The sequence below is a fragment of the Cnephaeus nilssonii genome (assembly GCF_951640355.1).
Source record: "Cnephaeus nilssonii genome assembly, chromosome: 10".
Taxonomy (NCBI): Eukaryota; Metazoa; Chordata; class Mammalia; order Chiroptera; family Vespertilionidae; genus Cnephaeus; species Cnephaeus nilssonii.
The window spans coordinates 18,949,539-18,962,721 of record NC_137081.1 but is presented as its reverse complement, the minus strand read 5'-3'; the positions used below and the strand labels follow the sequence as shown (position 1 = coordinate 18,962,721).

General features: G+C 35.5%; 1 protein-coding gene across 1 annotated transcript in view; it reads left to right on the top strand.

The window, feature by feature from the left end:
* ABCA12 (ATP binding cassette subfamily A member 12) overlaps nt 1-13,183 on the top strand; it is a gene marked incomplete at both ends in the record, with an annotated part of 173,372 nt that overhangs the window by 104,025 nt on the left and 56,164 nt on the right. The window contains 7 exons of the mRNA XM_079782526.1: nt 1,760-1,924; nt 2,243-2,453; nt 3,422-3,561; nt 6,167-6,286; nt 7,538-7,628; nt 11,823-12,002; nt 12,610-12,925. Of these exons, the coding sequence (XP_079638652.1) occupies nt 1,760-1,924; nt 2,243-2,453; nt 3,422-3,561; nt 6,167-6,286; nt 7,538-7,628; nt 11,823-12,002; nt 12,610-12,925 (1,223 nt within the window). The remainder of the gene's footprint in view (nt 1-1,759; nt 1,925-2,242; nt 2,454-3,421; nt 3,562-6,166; nt 6,287-7,537; nt 7,629-11,822; nt 12,003-12,609; nt 12,926-13,183) is intronic.

Below are 13,183 nucleotides of genomic sequence, written 5' to 3'. Positions count from 1 at the left end.
TGCCCTTCCAGAATAATACTATATCTTTTATTCAATATTTATTTTTATTATTTATTTTTTGTCTCCCCCCCGCCCCCCTAGGATATAAGCTCCATAGGTACTCTTTGTTCACCGAAACATCTCAAATGCCAAGAACAGTGCCTGGCCCATAGGAAAAATTCAGAAAATACCCCCTAACTAAACAAATGGTTATTTTTACATAAACTATAACCTCACATCCATATGAAGTGATATAATTAATTTTGTTCATCTAAAATTTTCATCTTTATTTTATTATGCCTCTGCAGGGAAGATATCAAACCAAACATTTCTTGTTGAGTCCAGTAATTAAACATGTGCATTTGACAAGCTGAAGACCATACCTAATTCTTTTGCAAACAAAAGTAATAAAAACAAAATTAATAAACAAATTTCTCATCATTAGTCATGTTATTTTAAACTAGGAATGGCTAGACTTTTGATTCTACTTTAGAAAAATCTGATGGCAGTTAGTAGCTGTGCTATGGAGGCAGCTATGTCTTCATGATATCTTTCCAACTAAATCTTGTGCTCATAATGGTGGTTTATTTCTCCCTTGGACCTCTCAAGAGTTTTCCTTCCTAATGGACCTCACATGTCCCCCCACTCCCTACCCCCGAGTCTATAACCTTCTTCTCCTTATTGTTTTATTATTTGTTCTTTCTCTTCTTTGGGATTCTATCTTGGAAAGACCCCCTTTTATTTCTTAGCTAAAATCTAGCTAATCATATTCCCCAGCCTTTTGTTTGTTGACTTATTTGATATCTGTTTTTCCTCTTAGACCAAAGCTCTCTTATTGGAAAGAGGATGCCAATTTGTGCACCACTGTACACCCATCACCTTGCCCAGTGCTGGGAACGTAGTAGGCATTCAGTTAATGTTTGTTTAATAAATAAATGAATGACTTTAAATTTTTGAAATATTTTCAGTGTTGTTGTTTTTCTGCAGTAGAAATGCATTGTGTGATTCTGATTAAGCCTGATAAAGCACATGAGCTTTTGGACAGTTTTCTGCTTTTCAGGAGCACATTACATGATATTGAGCAATAGTATACATGAAGAATTATGTAATTGATATTTACCTTACTTTTTAAATGATTTTTTGGGAAACTTTATTGAGGATTATTTAGATAACATAAAATTCACTCGAGTATACAATTAAATTTTTTTAGTAAATATTAAAAATTATGCAATTATTAACACAATCTAATTATAGAACATTTCCATCAATTCCAAGAGAAACCGGTGTCCATTTGCAGTCACTTCTCATTTTGACCTTTAGCCCAAGATTTTCCTTTTTTTTTTTTTTTTTTAGATCTTTTAATAGAAATTGAATTATACAATACGTGGTCTTTGTGTCTGGGTCTTTTCACTTAGTGTTATATTTTTTAGTTCCATACATGTTGTAACATATGTCAGTATTTCACTTTAAATTGTCAAATAGTATTCCAATTTAAGGCCGTATGTTTTATCCATTCATTTGGATTGTTTCCACCTGTTGGCTATTGTGAGTAATGCTGCAATGAACGTTCCAAGCTTTGTGTGGACATGTGTTTTCATTTCTCTCAGGTAAATACCTGCGAATGGAATTGCTGGATTGTATGGTATATTTATGTTTAACCATTTAATAAACTTCCAAAATGTTTTCCGAAGTTCCTGTCCCTTTTAATATTCTCACCAACAGTGTGTGAAGGTTCCGGTTTCTCCGCATAAATAATTTATTTTTATTCTGTTTCTGTTAGGTGATTTTCCCTAGGGAAGATCAAAAGCCAGTAGAAAAGATGATAGAACTCTTCATAAAGCTAAAAGGCATTCTCAACCAGCTGGCTTCCGGCACCCGTCCGCTGCTCAGCAAAATGAGGTCCCTGAAGCAAATGCATCTGCCCAGAAGTGTCCCCTTAACGCAGGTAGAAAAGCCACCCCGTAATGTCAGAAAATTCCTTTTGCCACATTAACGTTTATTTGAAATTGGTTATAATGCATTGTTATAAATAAAGTATACTACAAAAAATCTCCTACAGGAAAACTCTTCTACTCCAGCAAAAGTTTTGGTCACTTAAATTGGTGAAGTTTAAAATTCTGCATTTACATTTGGGATGCACGTTTTAAAACAATTATGGAAACTATAAGAATACTCTAAGTTTGGCCAGGTTTTCTTTTTTATTGTTTTCAATAACACTTATTGCTCATATAATATTCAGACATCATGGATTTTGATCTCACAGGCAATGTACAGAAGCAACCGGATGAGCACAGCTCAAGGGTCATTTAGTACCATCTCCCAAGCATTGTGTTCCCAAGGAATCACCACTGAATACTTAACCGCCTTGCTACCCTCCTCCCAGAGGCAAAAAGGCAACCACACCAAAGACTTTTTGACTTATAAATTAAGTAAAGAGGAAATTGCTGAAAAATATGGAATTCCTACACATACCAGTGAGTATACCTGAAAATCAGCATGGTAATGTCTCCTAACAACATTGTCTACTATATCTTACCCTTTTGTAATAAATGGTTAATTTCCTCCAAGTATAAAAAGAAAAGATTTGTACAGCACTTATCACATGTCAAGCATGTTATGTATATTAACTCATTCATTCTTCACAACCATCCTATGAGATGTGCATGATTGTATCTCCATCTTAGTAAGGGGATGGGAGGCACAAAAAGATGAAGGAATCTGGTCATAGTCACCCAACTTTTAAATATCAGAGTTGTGATTTGAGCCCAGGTGTCTGCTGCAAAGTCTAGTCACTAAACCACAACACGAAGAATTTGTCAGTCATACTTATATCTTCCTTGACAATAGATAACATAAAAAACACACACCTTAAATCTGCTCAGTCCATATTTTTTCTTAACGTTCTAGAACTAGAAACTAGCATCAGCATATAGGAGGAGTTCCAGGAATGCAGCAGAAGTATGAGCATTTAGTGGTGCATCAAAGTTATTTACGTGATCTATAAACTTTGAGATGCAAAACACGATCAAATAATATACTATAGATGTTTAGTACAGCAATTGTATTGACTCATTCACTCCTCTTTTTATTCATTCAACAAACATTTATTAAACAGCTCTTATGTATCTGGTACATTCCGAGTTAATATATATATAAATTAAGTGCTGGAGATGTGGATCTGTTGGAAGCAGTTTTGAAATGTGATTTTCAACCTTGCTAACTCCTCTTGGCAAAATGCCATCACTTCTTGTGGGCTTGTTTATTGGGTTAGACTTTTACACCTAAAAAGATTTGTTACTATGCTTTCTAACTTTGATATTAAATGCCTCACATCTGTTGTTAGTGCTAAGGCATGTATTTTTTGGTGTGATAAAAGTCTCAATTTGCCATCAGGAAATAGATTTGAAATACAAATACTAAAATGTTTTATTCTTCTTTCCAGCACCCTTTTGCTTCTCCCTTTATAAAGACATCATTAACATGCCCGCTGGACCTGTGATTTGGGCTTTCTTGAAACCTATGTTGTTGGGAAAGATTTTGTATGCACCATATACTCCAGTCACAAGGGCAATAATGGAAAAGGTTTGACCATTATAAATCAAAGTTTCTATTGTGCATATTAAAATGATTTTTAAAGTAACCAACTTCCAAATTTACTCTAGCTGACTCAGATTTCTTTATATCTTATGTGGCTTTCTGAAGCTATTAACAGTTCTCTACTTCTACTCTGTATATGTGCAAACAATGTAGATTGTGTAGTAGTTCTTTGAAGAGAATGTACCATGTTGATGCTTGAGAATGAGGCTACTTAAAGCAGGGCCTCAGATTTTTCAATTTATCTCCCAAAGTAGAATTATTTTTCTATAACTCTGTCTGACTTTCAAAGTATGTAAAAAAGAATGGCACTAGAAAAAATAATAATGAGCCATTATATAACCAATTTAAACAAAAAGAATCCCTAAATTATAGACTCTTGACTTCATATTTGGTTGTACAATTTAACATCTTATATAAGAGGTAGACGTTGAGAAAGACAACATTATTAATAGTAGTTATACTTATCTAATTTAACCATAATAGTATTTCCCTCTCATTTTTAAAATTGGCTTTAATGATTTGAATTATAAACTTAATACTTTTTTATTTTAATACTCACCTGAGGATATTTTTCCCATTGATTTTTAGACAGAGTGAAAGGGAGGGAGAAGGGGGAAAAAGAGAGAAACATAGACATGAGAGACACATCATTGGTTGCTTCCTGCTTGTGCCCCCTGACTGGGGCCAGGCCGAGGTACAAATCTGCAACCGAGGTACATGCCCTTGACTGGGAATCGAATCTGTGACCCTTTTGTCTGCTGATCGATGCTCTAACTACTGAGAAAACTGGCCAGGCAAAACTTAATACTTTTAAAATGATAGAATAAAAGTTAAAAAAAATCTCTGTTTTACCATTATTTGGTTATTAAACTAATAGAGGCCCAGTGCATAGATTCATGCACATTGAAAGGAAATTAATTAGAAGGTGGCCAGGGGCGTGGGACTGGGTGAGACAGGCTAGACATGCCCTGGAGCCAACCTCCTGTGGTCCCTCCCCTGGCCAGCTGCACCTGGGGTGGCACTGGGGCTCGAAGGGCATCTGCAGAGTGAGAGGGGTCCCTCCTGCAGGTGGGGTTCCTCAGCCTGGCCTGTGGGGATCAGGTCAAAACCAGCAGTCCAACATTCCCCAGGGGGTCCTTGAGTGCGAGAGGGCACTCTGCAAAGTTGCTGTTGCTCAGCAGCTCCGGCATTGAGCGTCTGCCCCCTGGTGGTCAGTGCACGTCATACCTACTGGCCAATTGGCTGGTTGCGTAGCGTTTTATATATATAGATAGTTTATGTGAATATAACATTATTTTAGGTCTATAGAAATGGACATGAGGGCATCACTGATTTCTAGAGTGTTCTTTGTTTTTATTGCATTACATTTTAATACCTTACTCGCTGTATTGACTACACATTTGTACCTAATTTTGTAACAATTAAGTTATTATATGCTTATTTTCTAGTGCTGTCTCTTTCGTTCTTTCCTTTCTGCTTGGTTCTCACCTTTTCTTTTTGTCCTTCCTTATTCCACTCTTTCTTCCATGTAAACTAATGAATGTTAACATTCAAGGATATGCCTTTCTATAATTTATGCACATTTCTCTCATCCTCTATAAATTATTAAACTATATATATTCATATGCAGAGTTCTTTGGTCATTGTTTGCATTATTAAAATTAGGTAGCATTATAATACTTTGCTCATACAACAATACCTTGTGGAAATTCTTCCACTCAATAGGTATAGACTAATTCATTCTTTTTGAAGATTGAAAATTTTTATACCATAGAGGTTTTCATACCATCAAGAGTTTACTTTTGATTTTTGCTAATGTAAACAATGTGGCAACAAATACTCTTGTGCATATGATTTTACACAATGGTATTTTTATTTCATTCAGTGAGATGAATGTTCAAGATTGAAAGATTGAAGGGTATTATATTTTATTTTAATAACTAATGTCAGATTGCTTTAAAAACACACATGCCTGTAACATCTGTTTCCACCAGCAATATATGACTCTATCCTCTTCCTTTATCTTTGAACTTTACTGTTTCTTTAACAGTAAACTTAAGTGTATCATTTGTAAAGTTAATAACTTGTGAGAATTGCAGAAAACATGGTTTCATTTGGCTACAAATCCATTATGGGAATGAAGCAAACCCTAAATTTATCAGAATTTTTATTAGTAATCTTAACCCTATAAAAGCTGCCATTCAAAAACCTTTGACAAGCCCAGCTGGTGTGGCTCAGTGGTTGAGCATAGATCTATGAACTAGGAGGTCATGGTTCGATTCCTGGTCAGGGCACATGGCACATGCCTGGGTTGTGGACTCCATCTCTAGAGGGGGCCGTACAGGAGGCAGCCAATCAATGATTTTCTCTCATCATTGTTGTTTCTATCTCTCCCTCTCCCTTCCTCTGTAAAATCAACAAAAATATATATTAAAAAAATAAAAAGCTTTGACCATGTGGGAAATTCTGACAATATTTTTTACCTTTTGAAAGTGTTCCTTGAAGTTATGTAACAAAACCTTAAGAGACCTTTATGAAATCTAGGACAAATACTAATAAACCATATCTGTTTTTATTTTTTGTCTTTCAGTCTAATGTAACTCTGAGGCAGCTGGCAGAATTAAGAGAAAAATCTCAGGAGTGGATGAACCAGTCACCACTTTTCATGAATTCTTTCCATCTGTTAAACCAGACGATTCCAATGCTCCAGGTAGGAGATGGTCCTGCCGCTCACTTTCCTATGTCTTATAATTCTTTGAGATTTTAATCACCTTCATTATGGGAATGATAAGATAGGGACTTAGTATCCATATTCAACAGATTAAAATTGCTTCTCCTTCAGAGAGTGGGTCTGAGACAGGATAACAGATCTGTCACTCATGTTCATAACCATCCTCACCTCTTAAATTGCACCTTGTCTGTAATTCAGAGATAAGCCATCTTACAGTGATCTGGAGGCTATAGCTAGTGGTGTAAATCTGTTTCCCCAAAATAAAATGCTGTAAACTCTAGTTAAAATATGCCTATTTATTTATTTTTCTACTTTATAGTGTGCTTTGCTATTTTAACAGAAGCAGGTTTCCTAAAATACTAATACACTGGAGAAGAATGTTAAATTTGGGGAGTTCTTTGGTTAAAACACATGACACTCTAGGTTAAAGATTTGACAATGCAATTCAAATACAGTGACGCCTGATTGAAAAGTATAATTTGCTATTCTTATGAGAGATGCATGATATTTTCAAAATGTTTCAATCACACACAGAGCTGTTGATAATTAGAGTTCAAGCATCAGAGTTAGATCAGTTATCAATTGAAGAAGAGAATTGATGTAATTTAAAGTTTTATTATCAGTTTATTTTTTTCATGTTCAGTTATTAGAGTATAAAAAATATATAATAATTTACATTAGACTTTTCTGATGAGTCATTCATCCCTACTTTACAGAAAAGGAACTAAAGGTAGAAAGGACTGAGTGCCTGCTGAAAGCTTCACAGCTAGAAAGTAGAACTAATACACAAATGAGTTGTGATGTCAAATTCCTTGTAGACATCCCAATTTTTAACTGTTTTTGTTTGTTTCAGTTTAATAAAATTTAACTATGAACCATCAAAATTTTGTATATCATATGTTAAAAACAAATGCAAATTAGTTAGCTATGGAAAAAGTATTGCTACATTAAACATAATTTCCTAATGTTGATGATTATGGTCATATCTGGCCATGTTAGCATGCTAACCAATTTGTGTCTACAGACAAGCAAAAGCCCAGCCATTCAGGTCATTACCAGCCACATACCTTCTCTTCCTTTCTCAAGAATGTCTATGTGACCCTTTGCAACATGGTGCATTGATAGTGCACATGGTGGTTGCTTCATTTCACAGTGGGTGTTATTAGAGAGATGGTGATTAATAATGTTTTCCTCTTATATTAAAACCGATTCCCTGTCATTATTTGTTAGAATACACTAAGGAATCCCTTTGTGCAAGTTTTTATAAAATTCTCCGTGGGACTTGATGCCGTTGAACTATTGAAACAGATAGATGAACTCGGTGAGTCCATATTCACAAAACGTTTACTCACTCGTCATGTCAGAAATGTGAAAACCATTGCCCCTATGAGACATTCCTTTCTTTTTTCCTTTTAATTGGTTTTTAGCTAGTTTTTCTAAGAAAAGTAAGATCCTGGATATATGTTTATCATATTCCCCAATAGTTGTACCATTATAAGTAGTAATTATACCTGTGGTTAGTTTCACTAATTATAAGGCTATATATTCCAACTGTAAATGCAGCTTTTTGTAAAATCACAGATAGGTTGTTGGGTTGTTAAAAATAAGAAGACACTTTATATTTTTTTGTAGCTTAATGAAAAGCAAGTCCTTAAGGACAAAAGAAGATGAAATGATTTCTTTCTGGCTACATTTAACATTTTATCTCCACTAGGCTCAGTATCACTTTGACTAAACCAGAATGTAACTGGGAGAGGTTATAGAGTTGTCAGAAGCAAAACAAAGGCAATGCAGAGACTCAAAAGAAAATACTAAACCTAAATCAGTAGTCAGGTTGGATCCTCCTCTCATGATCATTTAAAAGGAACAGCTGAAGAAGATCAAAGGAAACCATCTGAACTCATGCACTCTCTCTGCCACATCCCCACCTTCAACCTGAGGGATGCAAGACCTCTAATTTAGTCTGATTCGCTGTTGCTATGCAACCATGGGTATGAAGAAGGGATTGAGAGTATCCGAATTTGGCAGCAGAGGGAAAATACCCCATCTTCCTCCTTGGAGCTACAGGGACATAGTGTCTTAGGTTACAAACCACTGGGGAGGAATTATGCCTACATTTGTATTGCACTTTGTATATAATTGTATTCACTTTATTATATCCAGCCTAGTTTGATTAAAGAAAGATACTAGTGGAATTATTCTCTAAAAGTATCATCTGGGTAAGGAACCAAAATATCATGAATGTACTATAAAGTTCTTACATGAATTTTATTATTCCTAACTTTAGATAGAGGTATCATTTTTAGAATTTAAAAATGGCTAAAATGAATATAGCAATTGATATCTATAGTTGTATGTGTTGTGTATGTAGCTTAGTATCTAAGGCACTGTATAGTTTGAATTTGGGGATGACTAACCCTCATAGCTCTTCTTTGACTCTATCTACCAGCATTCTTTTTTTTTCAATTTTTTTATTAAGGTATTATATGTGTACATATCTTACCATTGCCCCCCCCCACCCCACTCCCATATATGTCCTCACCCCCAGAGTTTTGCGTCCATTTGTTATGTTTATATGCATGCATACAAGTCCTTTGGTTGATCTCTTATCTTCCCCACCTCTCCCTAACCTTCCCATTGTAATTTGACAGTCTGTTTGATGCTTTACTGCCTCTGTATCTATCTTTTTGTTCAAGTTTATAATGTTCTTTATTATCCATAAATGAGTGAGATCATGTGGTATTTTTCTTTCATTGACTGGCTTATTTCACTCAGCATAATGTTCTCCAATTCCATCCAGGTTGCTGCAAATGGTAAGAATACCTTCTTTTTTATGGCAGCATAATATTCCATTGTGTAGATGTACCATAGTTTTCTGATCCAGTCATCTGCTGATGGGCACCTAGGCTGTTTCCAGATCTTAGCTATTGTAAATTGTGCTGCTATGAACATAGAGGTGCATATATCCTTTCTTATTGGTGTTCCCAGTTTCTTAGGATATATTCCTAGGAGTGGGATTACTGGGTCAAATGGGAGTTCCATTTTCAGTTTTTTGAGGAAACTCCATACTGTTCTCAACAGTGGCTGCACCAGTCTGCATTCCCACCAGCAGTGCACGAGGGTTCCTTTTTCTCCACATCCTCGCCAACACTTGTCGTTTGTTGATTTGTTGATGTTAGCCATTCTGACAGGTGTGAGATGGTACCGCATTGTTGTTTTGATTTGCATCTCTTGGATAATTAGTGACGTTGAGCATGTTTTCATGTGTCTCTTGGCCTTCCTTCTGTCTTCTTTTGAGAAGATTCTATTTAGGTCCGTTGCCCATTTTTTTATTGGACCATTTATCTTCCTTTTATTAAGTTGTATAAGCTGCCTGTAGATGTTGGAGATTAAACCTTTATCAGTGATACCATTTGCAAATATGTTCTCCCATGCAGTGGGCTTTCTTGTTGTTTTGTTGATAGTTTCTTTTGCTATAAAAAAGCTTTTTATTTTGATGTAGTCCCATTTTTTTATTTTCTCTTTAGCTTCCATTGCCCTAGGGGCAGTATCAGTGAAGAATTTCTTTTGGCATATGTCTGAGATTTTGCTGCCTGTGGATTCCTCTAGGATTTTTATGGTTTTCTGTCTTATGTTTAAGTCCTGTATCCATGTTGAGTTTATTTTTGTGTATGGCATAAGTTGGTGATCTAGCTTCATTTTTTTTTGCATGTATCTGTCCAATTTTCCCAACACCATTTATTGAAGAGACTGTCTTTATTCCATTGTATGTTCATGCCTCCTTTGTCAAATATTAATTGAGCATAGTGGTTTGGGTCAATATCTGGATTCTCTATTCTGTTCCATTGATCTATATGTCTGTTCTTGTGCCAGTACCAGGCTGTTTTGAGAACAGTGGCTTTGTAATACAGCTTGAAATCTGGTATTGAGATCCCTCCTACTTTATTCTTCTTTCTCAGGATTGCTGTGGCTATTCAGGGTCTTTTTTTTATTCCAGATGAATTTTTAGAGAGTTCTTTCAAGGTCTGTGAAATATGCCATTGGTATTTTAATGGGGAGTGCATTGAATCTATAGATTGCTTTGGGTAGTATGGACATTTTAATGATGTTGATTCTACCAATCCATGAACATGGTATGTTCTTCCATCTGTTTACATCTTCCTCTATCTCTTTTTTCAGTGTCCTGTAGTTTTCCGTGTATAGGTCTTTTACCTCCTTAGTTAAGTTTATTCCTAGGCATCTTAATTTTTTTGGTGCGATGGTAAATGGGATTGCCTTTTTAGTCTCTCTGTCTGTAATTTCACTATTGGTGTATAGAAATGCCATAGATTTCTTGGCGTTAATTTTGTATCCTGCTACATTGCCGAATTCATTTATTAAGTCTATTAGTTTTTTGACGGAGTCTTTCGGATTTTTTATGTACAATATCATGTCGTCTGCAAATAAAGACAGCTTTACTTGTTCTTTTCCAATTTGGATGCCTTTTATATCTACCAGCATTCTTAAAGAATCCTTGGTGTTGTGTTGATTTCCAATGACCACTGGAGGCCACTGTTCAACCACAAATTTACCCCTCCCCCACCAACATAGGTATCAAGCAAAATATTTCCCTTTAAATTCCAATGAGAAATTCATTTAAGAAGTTGCCTTCTGTGAGAACTTTAGTCTTATACTGGACAATGGAAGAGACCTGTTTGGTTCTATGAGGAGGAATTTATGATATTCACAGCCTCCTCAGTATTCATGATGAAGTCAGTGAAAATTTAATTGGCCAAGTGATTTATTGACTTGCAATTTCCTATTTGCTCTTTGTCTGAGTTGATTTCCTCATAAGAAATCATGAAATTGAAGAGAAATTAAATTCTCTTTTTTCTAGAGTAATTATCTGAAATAAAATCTTGATCATTTTATCTAGATCACTATTAATACAGATATCAATAGAGATAACCCACATAGCTTTTAAATCAAACAATATTAGAAAGTTGTGTGTGGCTTAGATTGTCACAGTCTCCTAAGAAATAATTATGTAGAACAACATGTTAAATAATATAATTGATTTGTTTTATACACATTCTGAATAGGCTTTTCTTTGTTTAAATTATTACATTCCCATTCTCTAAACAAAGCAGGCATTACTGTTTATTTGAAAATTTCATCTCCCGTTTATAGTTTTCTTTCTAACTACATGTAGATAGATTTTTTTTAATTATTCACATTTAGCCATTGGTTATTTGAATTACAGCAGAATATACTTTTAACTTAGTTTGTATTGTTCTTTGAGCTTGGGTTTACTGCATTTGTAATTGAACATTGTCCTCAATGAATATGGACACATTTTCCTCAATGTAGGGTATTAGATATTTTTAGAGTAAATTTTGCAACTTCCTATCATTTATTGTCTAGTTTAGTGTATACTTACCAAATCATTCTTTTGTCTCATAGTACTACTGGAAGAAACAACATTGTAATACAACATCATAACATGCTTTCTGTCTGTTTTGCTTTGCTTCTTCAGATATTCTAAGGCTGAAATTAGAGAACAGCATCGACCTCATTGATCATCTCAACACACTATCTTCCCTGACAGTAAATATTTCCTCCTGTGTATTATATGACCGCATTCAGGCAGCAGAAAGTGTAGATGAAATGGAGAGAGAGGCTGCAAGACTCTACAAAAGCAACGAACTCTTTGGAAGTAAGTGTTATTCAGCTAGAGTTTGAGTTTCTCTTTGTACTAAAATTGGCCAAATTCTTTCCTCACCTTTTTCATCCAGAACTCAGAGAAGTAGTCAGGGTGGTGGGGGCAGGGGGAGGGTACTGTCCACTCCAATCACTCCAATGTCCTTAGAAATAAGAACCTTTCACGAAGTCAACCATCCTTATCGTCAAAGGAACCTTCAACTTATATGTAATTTTGTTGATATGGTTAAAATTAAAACTGAAAAAGGATTCCATAGTTACAGGGTAAAGTTGAGTCAATCCTTATAATTAGTCAAGATTATTCATTGTGAAGTGTGTGTGTGTGTGTGTGTGTGTGTGTGTGTGTGTGTGTGATTTCAGTAACTGGCTTGGACTGATATATTTAATCTGGCCACTTTGTGATTATATCTTTAAATTCTTGCTTTGAATCTCTCAGATTGTAACTCCTAATTAGCCATCTTCTCTGTAAATTGGGAGCCTGAACTTACTGTCACATTACTACTAAATTGCCTGTTTGAAAATCCCCTATGTGTACCTTCCAAACAATGAATGATGCCAACCATAAACTAACCTTTCTGCTGTTGTTGCCATTTTATTTTTAGGTGTTATATTTAAGCTTCCTTCTAACACAAGCCAGTACCGAGGCTATGACTCTGACAATGTCTCTCTTCCTCCTGTCGTAAAATATACCATCCGCATGAGTCTCAAGACCTCACAGACCACAAGAAACATAAGGACCAAGATTTGGGCCCCGGGGCCGCATAATTCTCCATCACACAACCAGATCTATGGCCGGGCTTTTGTCTACTTACAGGATAATATTGAAAGAGCAATCATTGAATTGCAGACTGGAAGGAACTCCCAGGAAATAGCAGTCCAGGTCCAAGCAATTCCTTACCCCTGCTACATGAAAGACAAGTAAGTCGGTGCACTTTCAGCCCTTCTTAATAATCCACCGTTTTTCTGAGAACGCATTTATGTCTGTTCTTTCATACATCTGAAGCGAAAGGGGAAATATTCACCAAACTTTTGTCAAATGCTTGTTTCTGGCACAACTCTAACGTTAACAACAAGATGGGATTGATTTTTACCAAATGATCCATGTTTTCTTTATCATAACTCTTAGCTTTCCAAGGACTTTGATTGCAGAATTCAGAGTATTGGGCTCCAGCCTTC